At 42.6% G+C, this 20,480-nt stretch overlaps 1 protein-coding gene across 1 annotated transcript in view; it reads left to right on the forward strand.

The window, feature by feature from the left end:
• The window catches only part of zfhx4 (zinc finger homeobox 4), a 59,867-nt gene extending 42,452 nt beyond the window's left edge, over positions 1 to 17,415 (forward strand). The window contains exons 7-11 of the mRNA XM_070852684.1: positions 4,899 to 5,032; positions 6,251 to 6,451; positions 6,914 to 7,034; positions 7,196 to 12,586; positions 13,100 to 17,415. Coding sequence (XP_070708785.1) covers positions 4,899 to 5,032; positions 6,251 to 6,451; positions 6,914 to 7,034; positions 7,196 to 12,586; positions 13,100 to 14,673 — 7,421 coding nt within the window. The 3' untranslated portion in view covers positions 14,674 to 17,415. The remainder of the gene's footprint in view (positions 1 to 4,898; positions 5,033 to 6,250; positions 6,452 to 6,913; positions 7,035 to 7,195; positions 12,587 to 13,099) is intronic.
• Positions 17,416 to 20,480: the final 3,065 nt, after the last annotated feature.

Consider the following 20,480-nt stretch of genomic DNA (forward strand, 5'->3'; position numbering starts at 1 on the left):
ACGTATGTATGTGTCCCCAGGTGTAGTTTATCAGATGTCAGAAATCTATTTCTTGAAGCAGAAATGTGTGCTTTTTTTTTTTTTTTCTATTTTTTTGTGAATAATTTGTTCTGAGAAGCGCCATGGGGTCAGCTGCTAGTTTGGCGAGGAAACTAGATTTGCTGGTGGGTTTTTGGTGTTTTATTTTGCATTTGGATTAGAGGAGGTTTCAGAAAGTCAAATGCCAGAAAATGCAAAAGGGAGCGTGGTGTGTCAGCGTGTTGTTATGCTAGGGTTATCATCAGAGACAGGGCCTTGTTTTTCTCTTTTTCCAGCTTAAAGTAGTAAGATTTAGCATCTCCATCCTCAGCCCCAAATCTCTGGCAAGCTTGAAACGTTCAGATCTGTGCATGTGTGTGATTGTGTGTGTGTGTGTCCGTATGGAGATCTCCAGGGAAGGGATTACAGTGTGACCAAGTGAGCAGTGTGTTTGCGCACTTCATCTCCAAGACCAAGATCCTTTAAACAAAGAGGGGCAGATAGATAGAGAGGGGAAGAGAGAGATGGGGGGGAGGGGCAAGGAAAGACAGAAAGAGCTTTTTCCCTTGCTTCATTTACATTGTCTTTTATAATCCCATGTCACTTTAGATTAATTATAATCCATGTTACATTTTCCATGCAAATGTCCCCAATGTGGATTACTTCCAGATAGCTTTGTGCTGTGTGTGTAGATGGTGCATGTCGCCACCATGGCTCAGGGGCCCTCCTCTTATAAATAACCAACAAAACAAAGGCCCCGGCATGAAAATGAGCCTGTCAGGCAGCCTAAGGAAATTACAGATCTCTACCTGCTTCAAATTAGCAAAGAAATTACTCATTGTCCTACAGTCAAATGTTATGTATTAATTTCGTGTACAATTTTGAATTGTGCAGATAAAGGGAGAAACAAAATGGAATGAAAACAAGATCAGATGTTAAATATTCCATATTAGCTTCTTCACATTCAGAATAATTTCAGACTTTTTTTTATTTTATTTGCATGCATCTCGCAAATATGTCCAACTTGAGATGGGAACTGTGTTCATTTGCTGTCTCTCTAAGATGAGTTTGAAATATATTAAAGACATTAGCATGTTTAATTACAAGCCTGCAGCAATTCCTTTGTGCATGTATGTGTGTTTTCTGTGTAATGACAGCTTGTTGAACGTCTCAGACGATTTGTCAAATGTGACAAGGCCATGCTCATATTTATCTCTCATTAGAACACAAGCTGGAGATGGAAGAGAAAAGAGGGCTAGTCATTAAAAAACACAAACTACAAAACAGCTGCTGTTTAGCAGCCTTTCTCTTCGCCTGCCTATGTTTCTGCCTCCTTTCTCTCTCTCACTCTCTCTCCCTCTCTCTCTCTCTCTCTCTCTCCCCCTCTGGCTAGATCTGGGCCTGCTGTGTGCTTCAGTGGGAGTTTGGGGTTCAGAGTGTGTTGCTGTAATGTTATCAGGTGACCGGGGGTCAGCCTAATGCGTAACCTCAGAGCAGTAGGCCAGTAAATCATGCTGGTCAGCCCTCCCTGGCCCGTTTTGGCCAGCTCTCCCTCCTAGATTTACTGCTCCGTAACCTTAGCCAGTCTGCCAGGGCTCAGGACAGCTAAATTGAATACTAAATCCAAGCTGCCGCCACCCAGCCTGCTCCCTCTTAATTGACAGCCTTTCCCCCCACTCTTTGCTCTATGTTTGTGGGCTTTTTTTTTTATTCTCATGAAATGAAATGTCAGGAACAGAATCTAATTGTTTTGCAGCTTGTAAAAGAAAGAAAAGGGAGAAAAAGATTGAATAGGTATGGTTTGATTGTTTTGAAAGCCTGTTCCAAGATGTAGTTGATTTCATATAAAGTCATAGTTGGAAGGATATAAGGATTCAATGATATGCTTGTTTGTGTGAAAATTTCATTTGCTTGGTTCAGTTTGCGCAAAATGTCTCACCCTTTCCGACACAAAAGGGCAGATTCTAAAATAGATCCACGGGAAAAGCATTAGCTATGATGGTATTGTCGGTCCTCCTGCCTTTTGAGGAACAAATTGGGACAGAAATATCCTGAGGTATTTAGAGCTATGGTCTTCTCTGCTCGTCGCTCTCTTCGTTGTTGTTCTTCTCTCTTTCTCTACATTTCTCTGCCTCTCCCTCCATTGCTCTGTACTTCTCTCCATTTGAGCGCCCACTTGCGTGTATATAAGTGTGTGTGCACGCGGCTCCCTAAACACCATTGACAGTTGCAAATAAAGATGGGTGGTGAGTGTGCCGCTCTCTCCCCCTGCAATGCAAAAGGGGTTGAGTGTCATAAATCACCTTTTGATTTATCTAATCAAGCAAGGTCCTGCTGCATGCAGACATTTGTCATTGGTGGAGGGGGGGGGGCAATGTCAGGTTTATTCTGCCCCTCCGCTTCACTGGGCTGCAGCTGGTGGAGCCCACCTAAGGATGAAGGGATAGAGGGAAGGTGGGAAGGGAGGGGAAAGAACAGGGAGGAGGAGGAAAAAGGACACAGTCATTAAGTGTGGGGTGCAGACCAAGAGACAAAGGAAAATGAGACGAGAGTCTCCTGCTCCTGTCTTGTTCTCAATCCTGCTCTCTTTTATTATTTCTCTCTAATTATTTTAGCTATCCATGCTCTACTGAGGGTAAGAATATGAAGCAGGTTAAAAACTACTGGCAGAGGGATGTTTTTATTGTCTCTCATAAATTAATAGATAGTGTTTGGATTGTGCTAGCCATTGAATTTATTTGTGTTACAGGTGATTACATCCTTGGAGGACACTCTACAATTTTGATTTCAATTCTGTGCTTCAAAACAACTTTATTATTCACTCATGGAGCTTGCTATTTAAAGCTCCTAAGTGGCCATAGACAGAACTGCTCTCTGAACATTCAAGGTTAACCAACTGTTTTTCTTTGTGTGCGAGTGTCATAAGTGTTGATGAAAGCACTAGGTCGAAGATGAATCTAAACCAGAAGGACAGATCTTTATGTTGCACACACACACACACACACACACACACACACACACACTACACAAACATACATTTACATTCAATATGACAGTAATCAATGGTGATCTGTGGGCTCTTTCCTCGCCGCATTGTAAATGTGTTTGCAGGCCCTTGTCCGACAATCACCTCATCTCCTTTCACAGGGATGTAATTTAGTTGCAAATTGACTGGGAGATGGGGGCAAAAATTGAAAGTTGAAATTAGAAATGGTCATAATAAATATGGGAGCCAGGACGGAGGCTTTGGAAAGGTCAGGTGATATGATGGGTGCTTCCAGGCTGGACCAATCTGACCAATGGAGTGTCAGAGGCCTGTCATGAAGCACATAATACACACACACACATGCACATAGACAAACACACAAGCCCTGCAGGGGCCATCACAAGCAGTGGAAGACGAGATTACCTCGCTATTCTGAGCTGCAGAGCAATTCTCGGATGTTCTTGGAAATTCACATTGTGCCCTTGTGTTTTTTTTTCTCCTTTCTCTCTTTCTTCCTCCCTCCCTCTTTCTCTTGTCACTTTCCTTGACAGGCCAATATTTCAGGCTCCAGATATAGGGGATTACAAATAAAATAAGTGGAACGCCTACTTAATGCAACAGAATTAAAATGCATGAACGGGCCGGAGGAATTGATATGCACCCAATACAAACACGAGCCACAGAATAATATGAAATACAAAATGTTTTTTTTCAACCCCCTCTCCATGTATCAGTGCTTTGATTTCCCTTTTTTTCCATTTGTGCATCTAGCGTGAAGCGTTGATTCGCAAGAGTGAGGCTCACATATTGCCTTGAGTGACCAGACAAGGGAGGGGAGGCAAGAGGGGGGGATGGGGGGTGATGGCTTAAGGAGAGAAGGAGGAAGGGAGAGGGAGGGAAGGAGGGAGGGAGCGATGCTGTTGCTGTGTCTTTGTGTTGTGCCGAGTGGGTAAATTGCAGTAGCAGAGTATAGCAGGGCCTGCATGGGCTGTATCTCAGGATGAGGCTAATGAAAGATTTATCAGCGGCTGCAGCATTTACTAAATACAACCAGAGGCTGATCTTTCCACATTGAGCCCTGCTGTTAACGTCACACACGCTTACATGCACACATACAAATAGACACACACAAGTTGTGCTGCTACTGTACCACCAGCCGTGACCAAGCCCCGAAAATTTTGCATCTTGTACAGACAGAGAATTTGTAGAGGCAGCTGGGGAAATGTATATGAACTAATGAAGTGTATAATATTACCATAACATTTAATGTATGTCGTGCTGTGATAATGAGCCTGCCTGAGTTTTCTCCATTTCACATGTCCTCGGGGCAGAAACACGTCACAGTATATGAATGTGAATAATGCAGTCCATGCTCGTAACCATGCTTATGTTCTCTTTGTGTCAAATCATTTTTTAAATCATCACCTATTTCCAAATGAATGTTAATTTGGTAGACCTGTTTATATTATTCATTCTATTATATGTATATCAATAGTCATTTTAACATATTGTGATCTTGCACAGCCACAAAATGTCAGACATTTCAATTAATTCACTCAATTGTGTCATTTTTCTGTCCTTGACATCGTCCAGTTTAATGTGTGATCTATGGGATACTATTGTATCAATGTGGCATGGGACACTGTTACTCTCTTTCAACTCTCATGTCATGTCTAACATGTCATTCTATCCCAGTACTCATGTTTGTAGTACTCGTGTTGTATTTTTAAAATCGTTATGCGAATCCTTTTGTTCTAAAATGAGATTTATTATAAATACATATAAACTTAGATTACACAAATGCAGACGTACAAGTTGTAAAGTCAAGTCAATGAGAAAAAATTTAATGCTTTACTCTGTCTCCTCTTTTCTCTCTCCCCTCACCATCTGCCAGGAGTGAATGCCATATCCAAAGAGGTTACCGGACCGAATGCTATGGTTAAACATTCCCTCCTGTCTGATCAACACATTGAAAGTCCACCCAAAAGGCCAAAGTCTGCTGAGGGGAAGACCTCTGCCAATGAGCAGGTAAAAGAAAACTGCAGCAGTAGTGCTGCAGTAGCATCATTCTTTAAAGTGGTACAGTTGTAGTTCCTACTGTAGCAACTCAAAGAGTTCTAGCTGATCCTCAAAGTGTTCTCTGAGGTACTCTGAGGACAAACATGGACCTATAGCTGTTTTCACCTTCTCCAAAGAAAATGCATCTGTACGTTATGGAGCTTTGTGTACATCCATTTAGACTGGACATCTAGCAATTCATATTACAAATTGGTCCATGTTAGGTACAGAATGTTAATAGTTAATGAAGCAGGTTCTCCTTTTCGGGCACTAATGAAATCTAACCTTCACTGTCACTTTGGGATGAGCTAATGGGAAGATACTTATGAACTGTGAGGCGCAGAAATGCTAAGCTAAGCATCTAGCAATTGCTGGCGCCAGCTTTCTATCAAAGGGTTAAACGCAGCCCACCATTCCTTCTATGACAGAGCTTTTTAGCATCATGCACAGTAGGCCAGTCTTTGTGCTCTTAAGTGGAATACCTGCACTAGCCTTAGGCCCCCTCCCTGCTTCTTTCCCCCTTTTTGCATCTCTTTAAATTATATGTGTTTTTAAATTAGATTATGAAGTATTAGCTTGTCTGGTTCTGGGCCCTGCAAGGAGGGAGGACTTAGTCATTTCAGAAATGGATTCTATTAAGACAGGTGGTGGGGAGGCAGCTATGTTCAGAGTACTCCCTGTAATGAGGGCAAAGCGTAGCTTGGGAGAGTACACACCTTTGTCATCTGTAATACCCTGATTAGAAATTCTGGCCAATCGTGTTTTCTGCTAATAAAATTGCATGAGTTGAGAGACTTAAGTGAATTACATGAAACATGGTTTATCTACATTGTCTGTGTAAAGGTGGGTATGGGGGTTGGTGGGAAGAGGTGAATTTGGTTGGCTTAGTGAATGGGCAGTGAAGAATAGGAAAGATATGTGGTTATTTTCACCCCTAACAATGCAGCAGACGTTGTTCTTGCATGTTTTTGGTTCTGGGCATTTCTTTAGTCAGATAGTGGACAGCCAGCTATGCTAATTGCTCTGTTGTGCAAGAATGATACCCACTAAGGAGTGCATCTTGTGCAAAAAGTAATTCCTACTGTTGGATTGTTTTTTACATTGCACAGAATGTCCATTTTCTTGGATATCACTTCATTATTTCTCCACTCCCAACCAGATACTTAATATGTTATCTTGTTTTTTCAGGTTCAGCAATGTCCATATTGCAACTACAGCAGTAAAGATGCCAACTGTATGCAGCTCCATGTGATGTCCCAGCATTCCATGCAGCCAGTGATTCGCTGCCCACTGTGCCAGGATGTCCTGAGCAACAAGATTCACCTGCAGCTGCATCTCACACATCTTCACAGTGTGGCTCCTGACTGTGTGGAAAAGCTGATTCTGACTGTACGTAGTTTTGCAAATGTGCAAATTCTTTTTAAAGGGAAAAGAGTATTCAAAAGAAAAAGTAAAGTTCACTATTCAGTAGCTGTTTATTTAATAAATACAAACTGATATTTCTGTCAGTTAAAACGTTTTTGGTGCGATTTTAGACAAAATATTTTGTGAACATTGAAATTAATTAAATTAAATGAACTGCAATTAAAAATCATTTTGCCAGGACTGTTTAGTCCCTCCTCTCATCTGTATAGTTTAGAGCAGGGGCTTATTGCAAGGCCCACATAAAACAGTTCCCACTCATTTATTGTACTTCCTTATGGTACTGCCATAACCTTGAAAGTTCCACTGAGAGGAGCAAATTCTGTCTTTAGAATCTTTTCTGCTTTAAAGACAAGGTGCAAGTTGAAACAAAGTAGTTTGCTATTTTAAACTGATATAATAATGAAGACGTTTATTTGGTCTTGACAGGTTGTCGGACCTGACACAGCAACACCAAATAATATAATGCATCCCCAAACTGGACAAGACAAAGGTCTTTCTTTAATGGATTCCTCTACCTCTCTTACTGATGGGTCAGGAAAGTCACAAGGTGAGAAGAGTTTGATCTTTATATTTTGATTTTTTTCTTCATTATTTCCTTCATTTTTGTCCAAGTGACAAAGTTTAATTTAGATATATTAATTTATACATTTATAATTCTTAAGATCACTTAGTTGGTTATTTCTCAGAAATGTTGTTTTTTACTTGTAGGAAACATCTCCAAGGATGAGCTGACCAGTCAAGACAAGAATGAATTGGACTTGCAGGGTGAGGAACTCAAGCCCCCAAAGGAGGCCTCAGAGGCCCCTGGCTGGAAGAGAGCCACTGGGTTAGGACATGATAGCAAGTCCCCTGATACCCTACAGGACCATCTCAGTGAGCTCCAAAGGCTCCAGCAGCAACAACAGCAGCTCTCAGTATCTGATCGTCATGTCTACAAATATCGTTGCAATCACTGCAGCCTGGCCTTCAAGACAATGCAGAAGCTTCAGATACATTCCCAGTACCATGCCATCAGAGCAGCCACTATGTGCAGCCTTTGTCAGCGCAGCTTCAGGACATTCTTGGCCCTCAGGAAGCATTTGGAAAATGGACACCCTGAACTAAGTGAAGCTGAGGTGCAGCAACTCATAGGAAATCTGCCACTGAATGGAGATATTACAGAGAGTGAGGCCAGGGCCTTGGAGGAAGCTCAGGCCTTTGAACATGACTTGGACAAAGATGATGAAATGGACCAGGAGGAGAAGCCCAGTCCTACAGGAAGTGACAGTAGCTCTCTGCTAGATGACATGGGGGCAGAACCAAAACGGACCCTACCATTTAGAAAAGGGCCAAACTTTACAATGGAGAAATTTTTGGACCCTTCTCGGCCTTACAAGTGCACAGTATGTAAGGAGTCCTTCACCCAGAAAAACATCCTACTTGTCCACTATAATTCAGTATCCCACCTGCATAAGTTGAAGAAAGTTCTTCAAGAAGCGTCTAGCCCAGTTCCACAGGAGACAAGCAACAGCATTGACAACAAACCATTCAAATGCAATATTTGCAATGTTGCCTACAGCCAAAGCTCAACACTTGAAATTCACATGAGGTCAGTACTCCACCAGACCAAAGCCAGAACAGCTAAAACTGAAATGAGCAGCACTAGCAGTGGCACCAGTGGTCCAGTACCTGCAAAAAGCCCAGCCCCAAGCACACAAGGGAACAACAGCAACTCAGACACTGCTATGAGTGGAACACCCTCTGCTAACAAAGAAAACACTGTGGAACCCAAAGAAGCTAACAGTAGCAACAACACAAAACAAGCAACAACTACTGACCATGTTTCAACACAGGCAAGCAGCCACCAGTCAGCGCAGTCCTCAGCCCAACTGCAAATGCAGCTTCAACATGAACTCCAGCAACAGGCTGCCTTCTTCCAGCCTCAGTTCCTTAATCCAGCTTTCTTTCCCCATTTTCCAATGACCCCAGAAGCACTGCTGCAATTTCAGCAGCCACAGTTCCTCTTTCCCTTCTACATCCCAGGAGCAGAGTTCAACCTTAGCCCAGAACTTGCGTTGCATTCAGCAGCAGCTTTTGGAATGCCTGGCCTTACTGGATCATTCCTGGAGGACCTAAAGCAGCAGATGCAACAGCAGCACCAGTTGCAACAGGCTCAGGCTCAGGCCCAGGCTCAGCAGCAACAGCAGCAAGCTTCTCAGTCACAGTCACAAATTCAGCAACAGAAAAACCAGCAACTGCAGAACCACAAAGCCAAAATGGAGTGTAGCACAGTGTCAGTTTCAGAAATTCAGATGTCAAGAGAGGCAGAAGACCATCTAGAAAAACAAGAAAACAGAGCAAAGATGGAAAATGCAGGTGATGCTTCAAGTGATGGAGGAAAAGATAATAAAGAACCTAAAAAGTCGAAGTTCCCAGAGCCATTAATTCCTCCTCCACGTATTGTGTCAGGAGCAAGAGGTAATGCAGCCAAAGCACTGCTTGAGAACTTTGGATTTGAACTGGTCATCCAGTACAATGAAAACAGACAAAAAAACCAAAAGAAAAACAAAGATGGAGTTGAACATGCAGAAATGAACACTGATAAGCTTGAGTGTGGGATGTGCGGAAAACTCTTCTCCAACATGCTTATTCTCAAGAGCCACCAGGAACATGTGCACAGTCACTTTTTCCCATATCTGGAGCTGGAAAAGTTTGCCCAGCAGTACAGAGAGGCCTATGACAAACTCTATCCAATAAATCCTGCGTCACCTGAGACTCCACCACCACCTCCGCCACCACCACCTCCTCCTCCACCACCTCCTGCTCCAGCCCCAGTGACAGCTCCTCAACCTCCTTCAGCATCAATGACCAAGCCCCAAACCCCAGTACCTTCACCAGTTCCTGCCCCCCACCAGACTCAACACCAACCCTCTCACCAGGCACCGCCACCTCAACCAGCACCCCCTCCTCCACAACCTACTGCCCCCGCTGCGCCGCCTCAAGTGCAGCTCCCAGTTCCCTTGGATTTGCCTATTTTTCCACCTCTAATGATGCAGTCCGTCCAGCACCCAGGCCTGCCCCCTCAGCTTGCCCTTCAGTTACCCACCATGGACTCTCTTTCCACAGACCTTACACAGCTCTGCCAGCAACAATTGGGTCTTGATCCAAACTTCCTCCGCCAGTCCCAGTTTAAGCGGCCACGCACCCGCATTACGGATGACCAGCTTAAGATCCTTCGTGCCAACTTTGACATCAACAATTCCCCCAATGAAGAACAGATTCAGGAGATGTCAGAGAAGTCTGGTTTGCCCCAAAAAGTCATAAAGCACTGGTTCCGTAACACTCTCTTCAAAGAGAGGCAGCGGAGTAAAGACTCTCCCTATAATTTTAATATTCCTCCCATTACTACATTGGAAGATATTCGAATGGAGCCCCAGCTCAGCGCCCATGAATACTACAGAACTGACTCTGCCCTCAACAAGAGGTCCTCCAGGACCAGATTTACTGATTACCAGTTAAGGGTACTTCAAGATTTCTTTGACACTAATGCCTATCCGAAGGATGATGAGATTGAGCAGCTCTCCACTGTGCTCAACCTACCAACCCGGGTCATTGTGGTGTGGTTCCAGAATGCCCGCCAGAAAGCTCGCAAGAGCTATGAAAACCAGGCAGATTGTAAAGATAATGAGAAAAAAGAGCTGACCAATGAGCGATACATCAGAACCAGCAACATGCAGTACCAGTGTAAAAAGTGCAACACTGTGTACCCACGCATCTTTGACCTTATCACTCACCAGAAAAAGCTATGTTATAAGGATGAAGATGAGGAGGGTAATGAGGACAACATCTGCGACGATTTTGCAGATTATATTGAGCAAGGTTCAGCTAAGACTACCCAAGTACTTGTAGAGCCACCCAGATCCCATGGAACTGCCACCAGTTCTGGCTCAAGTTCCCCTGTGATGGCCTCTCCTCGAACCAGCATGGGGAAAACTTCCCCCAAGCCAGACTTTGCTCCTGAAATTGAACCTAAACAAACTGAGACTGCCCCCTCTCCAGTGATCAAGTCACTATCAGAACCCAGACCATCCAAGGCTTGCACACCTCAGCCACCTCCTCAAAAAGCTCCCCAGCCACCAATGTCAAGACCCCATTCCCAGCCACAGGCGGCTGCAGTGCCCTCAAGTCCACTCTCCCTGGCCCTTTCCTCACTGACTAACAGCCTCCCCCACCAGATGCTTCAGTACCAGTGTGACCAGTGTAAGATTGCATTCCCCACTGTGGAGCTATGGCAGGAACACCAGCACATGCATTTCTTGGCTGCCCAAAACCAATTCCTTCACTCTCAGTTCCTTGAAAGACCTATTGATATGCCCTATATGATATTTGACCCCAACAACCCCCTCATGGCTAGCCAGCTGCTATCTGGAGGCCTTTCCCAAATCCCCTCTCAGGGTAGCTCTGGTTTGGCTTCTGCTGCAGGCTCTGGGGCAATGAAGAGAAAGCTGGATGACAAGGATGAAAGTACTAACGATAAAGATGGTGGAAACAGTAGTGAAGAGCAACACAGAGATAAACGTTTGAGAACCACCATCACACCAGAACAACTGGAGATTCTCTATGACAAATACCTACTTGACTCTAACCCAACACGAAAGATGTTGGACCACATTGCACGAGAGGTTGGCTTGAAAAAGAGAGTTGTGCAAGTTTGGTTCCAAAACACTCGTGCAAGAGAGAGAAAGGGACAGTTTAGGGCCATAGGGCCCTCCCAGTCCCACAAGAAATGCCCCTTTTGCAGAGCACTATTCAAGGCTAAATCTGCTCTAGATAGCCACATACGATCTAGACACTGGCACGAGGCTAAGCAGGCAGGTTTTAGCTTGCCACCAAGTCCAATGATGAATCAAGACAATGACAGAGGCGAAAGCCCAAATAAGTATAATTTCTTTGACTACCCACAGCTGCCTACTAAGACTGAGCCTAATGAGTATGAGCTGCCTGCTGCATCCTCAACTCCTGTCAAACCATCTGAGGCACAAGTAAAAAACTTTTTAAGCCCTTCATCCTTAAAAGCTGAAAACTGTGATGAAATTGAAGGGCCTAATATGAATTCAGCAGAAGCCTCATCTTATGATCTCAATAAAATGGACTTTGATGAGACATCATCAATTAATACAGCCATTAGCGATGCTACAACTGGAGATGAGGGTAATAACAATGAGGTTGAGAGCTTCACAGCCAATGGAGGGGACAAGCTGACTGACAGCAAGAGTGGCCTGGCATCAAATTCTGATGGTGGCAATGAAAGGTTCCTATTCAGCATGGTGAGCCCTGCCCTCAGTTTCTCTGGTAAAGACTGTGACTCCTACTATAGCTCCAGAGACGATGAAATGGATGAAAACTATGACAGGAGTGAATCATCAAGCCTAGCTGATCCCAGTTCCCCCAGTCCCTTTGGGTCAAGTAACCCCTTCAGCAGGTCAGGGAAAGGCAGCAATGCTGGGGATAGGCCAGGTCACAAACGATTCAGGACCCAGATGAGCAACCTACAACTGAAAGTTCTCAAAGCTTGTTTTAGTGACTACCGCACTCCTACAATGCAAGAATGTGAGATGCTCGGCAATGAGATTGGACTCCCCAAGCGTGTTGTCCAGGTGTGGTTCCAGAATGCCCGTGCTAAAGAAAAGAAATTCAAGATTAACATTGGAAAGCCATTCATGATAAGTCAAGGCTCACCAGAGGGGCCCAGGCCTGAGTGTACTTTGTGTGGTGTAAAGTACACTGCCCGGATGTCTGTCCGAGACCACATCTTCTCCTCACAGCACATCACCAAAGTGCAAGAAACCCTGGGAAACCAGGTAGATAGAGAAAAGGACTACCTAGCACCAACCACTGTCCGTCAGCTGATGGCCCAGCAAGAGCTGGACCGCATGAAGAAAGCTGGTGAGGGACTAAGTCTGCCTGGCCAGCAGCAACAGACTGCAGTGGATAACAATAATGCACTTCATGGCCTCAGCCTACCGTCAGGCTACCCAGGGTTGTCTGGCCTTCCACCAGTGCTACTTCCTGGGGTCAATGGGCCATCATCACTTCCTGTTTTCCCACCCAACACACCTGGTGAGTTAGTATGACAAACAGTGAAAAAAAAGTTACATAGACCAGAAGCTTTATGAACTGAGCTCTCTCATGCACTATTTTATTCTACTGTACTACTGTTTATTCTGTATCACAGTGGTGTTTGTCAAAAAGTCTTATTTTTTAAAACTATTTTAGAACTAAAAATGGTGGGAGTTAGTGCATGCATAATGTCATCATCAGAGTTGAACTGCTAATTGATAATTCAGAGATTTTTTACAACAAATGTGTCTATATCATGGCTTTTGTTTGTATTATTTGTTTTTCCCCTTACTATAGGTTTGGTATATTTATATTATATTGGCAGATTGAAATTATCATAAAGCGCATGTGACAGTTTTGATCCATAACAAAATCTTAACAAGAGATAAAGACTCAGCCAGTGCCAATTTAAGCATCTTTATCTTGTCATACAAACTAATTTCCATAGTGATTTGGGTTTGAATATTTAAATATTGAATATTTCCATATTTCCATATTACCACTGTATTTCAGCTTTAGCGTCTCCCGGTGCTGGCATGCTTGGGTTCCCTACACCAGCCACCCCCTCTCCTGCCATGTCTCTCAGCACTACCCCAACCAAGACTCTTCTGCAGACTCCTCCTCCTCCTCCTCCTCCTCCTCCACCTCCTCCTCCTGTTCCCTCCACACCTTTGGCAGCAGTAAAGCATACAGAGCAGCAAGGTAAAGACTCAGAGAGAGACAGCAGCAAGAAACTAGGAGACAAGCCACCTCAGATGAAGGTGAAGGACAGAGAGAACGAGAGCAGCTCACGTCCTGAGACCCCCAGCATGGCCAAGAAAAAGGAGAAACCATGTCCAGCTCCAGGGAAACCAGGAAGTGAGACACCACTGGACGCCACACAGCTTCAGGCACTTCAGAATGTTCTTGCTGCAGGTGATCCCAGCTCTTTCTTGGGGGGGCAGTTCCTGCCCTACTTTCTACCTGGATTTCCCAACTGCTTCTCTCCCCAGCTTCCAAGAGGGGTCCAAACAGGGGGGTACTTTCCACCACTGTGTGGAATGGAGAGCCTGTTTCCTTATGGCCCGGCAGCAGTCCCACAAGCTGCCATGGCCGCTGGTCTGTCCCCAACCGCTCTCCTGCAGCAGTACCAGCAGTACCAGCAGTCCCTCCAGGATTCATTGCAGAAGCAACAACAACAGCAGCAGAAACAACTTGAGCGACAGCAGAAACAACAACAGCAGCAGCAACAGAAACTAACCTGTGTGAAGACACCCCAGAGTGTACAGAGCCCCACCACCAACTCCTCCAAACCAAAAGAAGCTATAAATGCTAAGGATGACACCAACAAAGGCTCTTCAACAGAAAGCACAAAAGAAGAACCGAAAACAGATACCAAAAGTACCATGGATTTTCCAGACGCTTTTATTGTACCGTCCGTCAAGCATGAGTTTATATGCAGGAAGTGCCAGATGATTTTTGCTGACGAAGATTCAGTGGTGCGTCATCAGAAGTCCTTCTGTTACTTCGGACATGCTTTTACTGACCTGCAAGAGACAGTGCTTCGGAAGGCAGTGAGCAACTACACTTGTGTTGCCTGCAATGTGGTTGTTAACGGGAATGAAGCACTTGGCCAACACCTTCAGTCGAGCTTGCACAAAGAGAAAACAATCAAACAAGCAATGAGAAATGCCAAAGAGCATACTAGATTATTACCTCACTCTGTCTGCTCCCCTACTCCTAACACCACATCTACCTCGCAGTCTGCAGCTTCTTCTAATAACACCTTTCCTCATCTCTCTCACTTGTCCATGAAGTCCTGGCCAAATGTCCTGTTCCAGGCCACCACAGCCCGGAAAGCTGCTTCCTCCTCCCCGTCTGCCTCTCCTCCTCCCCCCCTCTCCTCACCTTCAACGGTTACCTCAACTTCCTGCAGCACCTCAGGGGTTCCAACCTCACTACCCACCGAGAGTTGTTCAGATGAGTCTGACAATGAGCTAAGCCAGAAGCTGGATGACTTAGATAACGCGTTGGAAGTCAAGGCTAAGTCGGCCTCTGGCCTAGACGCGAGCTTCAGTAGTATCAGAATGGATATGTTCAGTGTGTAGGAGTGACAAAAGGATCCCTTGCTTAAAGAAAAAAATAAGACTTTTTAAACTGCAGTTCCAAAGTTTCTCTTAACCCAAAAAATTACAGTACCAAATGATTGACTCAGGATTGTTTTTCCCATATTGATATGCTGGCAAGATATTGATTGATTTTTGTTATGGACAGAACTGTTGCAGATGCTTGACTGAGCTTATATTGTATACAAAAACATGGAGTAGGAAAAAATCCCACAGGCTCCCTCGGGGGGCTTGTTTCAAGCCAAAAACTCTCACGATAGCAAATTGCACCTCAGCTGGATTGTTTTCCAAATGCTAGCATGTACTGTATGGGATGACGATCCAGAACCCTCAAAGAGAATCTCTCTTAGTTTAGATAGGTGTAATTCAGTAGCTTTAAATTCTCAGGTCAGAACATAACATTTCTCATTTGTTAAAGCAGCAACAAGCCTGGGTACACTTGGCTTATAACCAAAACATGTCAAGCTTTATCGGACGCATTTCCTTGATGTGTATAGAGTACCAAGAGACAATATTACTGTTACAGTGGACGACGTGCATATCCTTTTAGTTTTGCCCTACAAAGACAGTATGGTTTTGCCACTGAGGGAATTTAGAATGGTGAAGTAAATGTGTATGATGCCCCTGTGTTTGCCAGTTTGTATTACAACAAGCTGTATCTATTTCCCACCCCTTTTTTCTTGTAGTATATACTAATCTGTGCCAACTCTTACCCTCTCACTTTTACCTCTGCTCACATCCTTTTCTGAAGAGGTAATAACTCTAGTTTTGATAGACTCTCGGATTATGTGAATATAACATTTTTCATTTGTGAATTGCTGTACTGTTACGGTACCTGCTTGTGTCTGGACTATAGTGCACTTATTTTGTTTTCATTTTTTGTCTTTTTATTATTTGATTAGGCCATTTTGTTAATTTAATAGATTTTTCTGTTTGTATGTATGTATGTTTGTGTTTTAATTATTATTTGTGTCTATTGCAGCAGCATATTGGTCCATATTTGTTACAGGATTGATGCCTAACAATCTAGAGACCTATTTAACAATTGGTGCATCCAAGAAAGCAGTACTGTATACTTGAAACTGTTAAGGTACAAGTTGGTCACAATGTTAAAAAAGGTATGATCATTTGCTATACATTTGCAAATATGCTGCTTTAAAGGGGGACAACAGCATTTTTGTTGTATATTAAAAACATTTTCATGTACTTGTAGGACTTAAAACAGTGTTACACCTATACACAGCCATTTAGTGCATAGGTTGACGTCCTCCCATCAACTCTCTGGGCACTTCTGATCATCTACAGTTAAAATCAACATTTAAATTTTTCCACATTTAGTGATTTCAACATTGCAAAGTATTACCTTACAAAGTTTTGCTGCTACTGTGTAATGTTATTTTGCTTGCCATAAATTCTCTCAACTTTCTACAGACATAATACTGATCCATTAATTGCTTTGCTTTGCTAATTTTTATTTTATATTATTTTGTTATTTTGCTGTGGAACTAAGAATGTGAAAGCTGTCAAAGGGTGTTCAATTTTTTACGAATCACTTTCTAGTTTGGTAATTGAAACCAATGTGATTCATTCCAAAGTAACAGAAGGCTATTTGTATGAAAGAAAAGGCTTGTGAACAAAGAAAGCTAAGCTGTTGTACATATTCGTAGTTGGCTGTGCATGGTACAAATTTATTAATATGAAGAAATGCAAAAATGTATTGCTTTTGGTATTTCCTATTCTGAGATGAGCAAGTAGCATGTAATGCAACTGTTTGACAGGTTAAATCAAATCATGCTTAGTTATTGTTTCAAACAATGAAATCAAGTAACATTTCCTCTTATGTTTTATTATTGTAAAGGTGTTTTTTTTCAAAGTTTTAAAGCAAAATGTCAGTTTTTTAATTTTCTGCGTGAGCTTTTTAAATGTCATTATTTGGATTTTTAGTATTTTAACATTTACTTTAATCCTGAAGACACTTTTCGATTGTGTTTCATAAGAGACATCCTGGCCTCCCAAGGTGCAATTCTGCCATTGTACAAACATGAGCGACTGTCCTGATTCCAAAGGCTTTCACAACTCTGGCTTTTTGCCTTTCCCCACTCTGTGGCTCAGCATTATAAGACTGAACTGTCAGCTAGCATCATGTGCTAAGATGTTAGCATCAGACAGGACGCTTTCCACACCAAGGACTGGTAAAAGCTAACAAACCAACAAAAAGGATGGTCCAACAATATAACTGTACATAGATATTGCAACTGCACAGCAGCCAAAAAGAAAAAAAAAGAACTTTTTAAAAAAAAAATGGATGGATTGTGTCATGTTTATGGGGACAGCCTTCAAAAGGTTGAAATTGGAATTGTTCTTCTGGATGTCAAAGGGATTTTCATGGCGCAATCATATCCTACACAATATGTACTCTTCAACATCTGGGTTACATAGGAAATGCACCCTGAGGTTTTAATAAGAAGAAGCCCCTATGGCTAAAACTTTAAATAAACTAAACCAAAAATGTTATTGATGTTTTATATATAGAGAGTAGTCGCATTAGTTTTTGTTACTGTACTGTTTGAGGTCTCAACTGAACCGTATCACGGTAATAACATGGTTTTGAAACCTTTTTTTTATTTTGTCACAGACCTGTTGTCATAGTTGAAATGACGTTTATTGTAGATGGTATTTGAACAACTTCTGGAAATAGTTCATCAAGTATGTTTGTTGCTCATTGTTGTGATACATTAAAAACTGTATCTGCAAACCAGCTTGGTCTCATCAAATATTCTTCATTCATGTACACTCTTCATGTTCCAATTATTATAGCTTTTCTTTCCCACATTTGGCTTATAGCTTTTTGCAATTAACTCTTTAGATTTATATTTACATACATACAAAACATTTAACTCAAGTTATACACAAAATATAATCACAGCTTTGTGTCCATAAATCTTCTCTTGAACACATAGCATTATAATGTTATTCTGTAAATGTTATGCATATTATGATATAACATTATAATGTTATATTGTGGTTTGATAGAAATTGTCGCCTTGACTGTAGCATTTTAGACTGAAACAGGTAATTTACCATACATTTTACAATTCTTTAAATGTACTTTCCATATCACACAAAACTGTCAAGTATACATATGTCACACATAACAAAAAATGTAATGTGCTGACATCCTTCTAATAATTGTCGTTCCAGTCACCGACAGACTAAATTTCTAAATCATATAATGGGTATTTCCTGTCATTAAGCTATTTGTGGTAATCTGACTCTAAGCAGATGCAGGGGATTATGTTTGGAAATGTCTGCTAATCTGGATCTGATCAGGTGCAGTTCTAGACCTCTCCCATTAAAAGGGAGAAGTCCACGCTAATAAATCGCAACCATGGGTGAACAGACACACAGCCACAACAGAGAGCAAATAACATCTGTTATTAACGAAAATTGGTAAGGTTGATCCTCTCCTAGGCCCATGATATCCATTCTATAGATAGATGTGCAATTGTGTTTTGTGCTGTCAACCATATACTGCTTTTAAAATTCTATTAAGAAGCAAAACGCACACCAGTGTGAGACGGGGGGTGACTTTTTTAGATCTGAGGTCAACAGATGCTGTCACATTAAAAATTGCACCTCAAGAACACCTCAACATAATACATCACACCCTGCCAGCGAGACATGTCCGCCACCAGTGTCAGGGTCACAGAGAAAGCCGACATTCACAAGTCGTTAAATCCACCTAATGAAATTTCACAAGGGCAGCAAAAATGAAGGGGAAGATGAGGATCTTTTTACTCCGGCAGAATCGGCTGTGGCCTTTATTGTTTCGCTTAACAACAGCGTACAGTGAAACAGCCGCGACATGTAAAAGCCTCAAAAACAGCTTTTTTCTCCCCCCTTCTGACTTCACCCCTCGCCCTTGACGAATGTGCTCGGCTCACAGGGTGCAACTGTTCTGCTGAATGGCCCTTTCCTGTTGCTCACCCTTAAAGCGCAGGCGGTTGCCGAGGTAGGGCTCCCCCCACCATATTATGGGATTGAATTGCGTTTGACCTTTGTGGAGAACAATGGCTGAAGGCTTTTCATTTTTCTGGCCTTCTCGGTGCCTAGAAGAAGGACCTCTTTACGCTATGTTTTCACTGTGGTCTGCCAGTAATTCACAAGCAAGATGACAGAGTGATCTATGCTCAGTAAATGTGTGTGTGTGTGTGTGTGTGTGTGTGTGTGTGTGTGTGTGTTTGTGTACACAAGTGTATTGTTTGCCCATTCTGACTCATATCATCTGAAATTAATGTTTATAGGTCAAACAAAATCTAACACCTTAAAAAAAGAACCCTTTTGATGTGACCGTATTTTTGGGGCCACCCAATTGTGCTACCTAACTGCACTGTCCTAGAATAAAAAGGCCCACTGAAAGAGAAGAGTAGTTCATAGTAGTTCAGACACAGCTTTGCTAAAGAGGCCGCAGCAGTAAGCGGTCTTGCCCTGAATACACGATAAAAGGTTTACTGTAAATTCTAAATGGCGTTTTCTGCAACCCATACATCACTCATGACCATTAGGTTCCACCCTCACTGCACAGTGCACCCTTCTAGCCACAGCTTTCCAGATGATACAGTACAGAGGCTGCAGTTCAGGCAGATCTGCCTTTGAATAGCCTGCAGCCAATGGATTTTCTCTGGATAATACAATGTTTGGGACAGAGAGGCAGGGATTAGTCCAGACGGATACATCCACCACCCCCCACATGCCCAATCTAATTAGACTGGAATCAGTTTAAGATGAAAGCAAGCCCTAGCATCACCGCACTAAATACTGGAATTAGTATTCCCCGCATGGGAATTTAATGACGGAGACTGAAAATCCAATCACATTCACTCCCAGTTTAGCCCCTCATGCATTGGGCCTGGACAATGACGAAACGAAAGAACAACAACAATGATTTGTCTGTCAATAGATATTGACCAACATCACATCTGAGGCCACTTGCGTATTGGCGTTACTATGTTGTCATCATTTAACGAGGATAAACAGCTTATAATCAGATATTTAGACAGTCTTTTTCTGATATCAACCTTTGCCACATTCTGAGCCTTGTAGGGGCCATAACAGAGATGAATCAAAATAGGAATAAGACCGAAGGAAAAAAGAACGTGTTTTAGGACAAACACTCCAAAAGTCTTGTGTCTCTGTTTATTTACAGTACAATAATTGATTACTTCATCTATGGAATTTGTTGCATGTGCAAAGCCATTAATGTTGACTTTTTGGCCTTGCAAAAAAAGTTACAGTGTTTTGTGGAGTCTGCTTGTCCTCACTGATTTGTTTCACTTACTTAAAAGGCTGCATTTGCGCATAAAATCCTGTAACAGGGATTGGTGAAGTTAGTTATTAATCAGCTCTTTACATCAAAGCCCTGATTGCTGCATTGGAATTTAAACTGTCAAATTATTGCTATCAGGCTGACAGCATCAGATCCTTTTTAGTTTCTATTATCTTACCGACTTTGAGGCTACATTTGCTGATAAACCAGAACACATTTTGCAGCACACATTCATATGCAACATTCTCACAGTCTCTTGACTTTATCTTGCCCTTATTATTATTATTTCTCTACCTAAGTATATGCAGTCAGGGGAACTCTATTTTAAAACCACTAAAATGCAAGCCATATTTCAGCGTCAGGTTGGTGATTAACGGCACAGACCAGAAATAACTCCAGCACCTGGGTTCCATCCACCACACAATATCTTCTACACCTGCGATTCATCCACCAAAGTATTACA

The sequence above is a fragment of the Pempheris klunzingeri genome, chromosome 21 (assembly GCF_042242105.1).
Source record: "Pempheris klunzingeri isolate RE-2024b chromosome 21, fPemKlu1.hap1, whole genome shotgun sequence".
Taxonomy (NCBI): Eukaryota; Metazoa; Chordata; class Actinopteri; order Acropomatiformes; family Pempheridae; genus Pempheris; species Pempheris klunzingeri.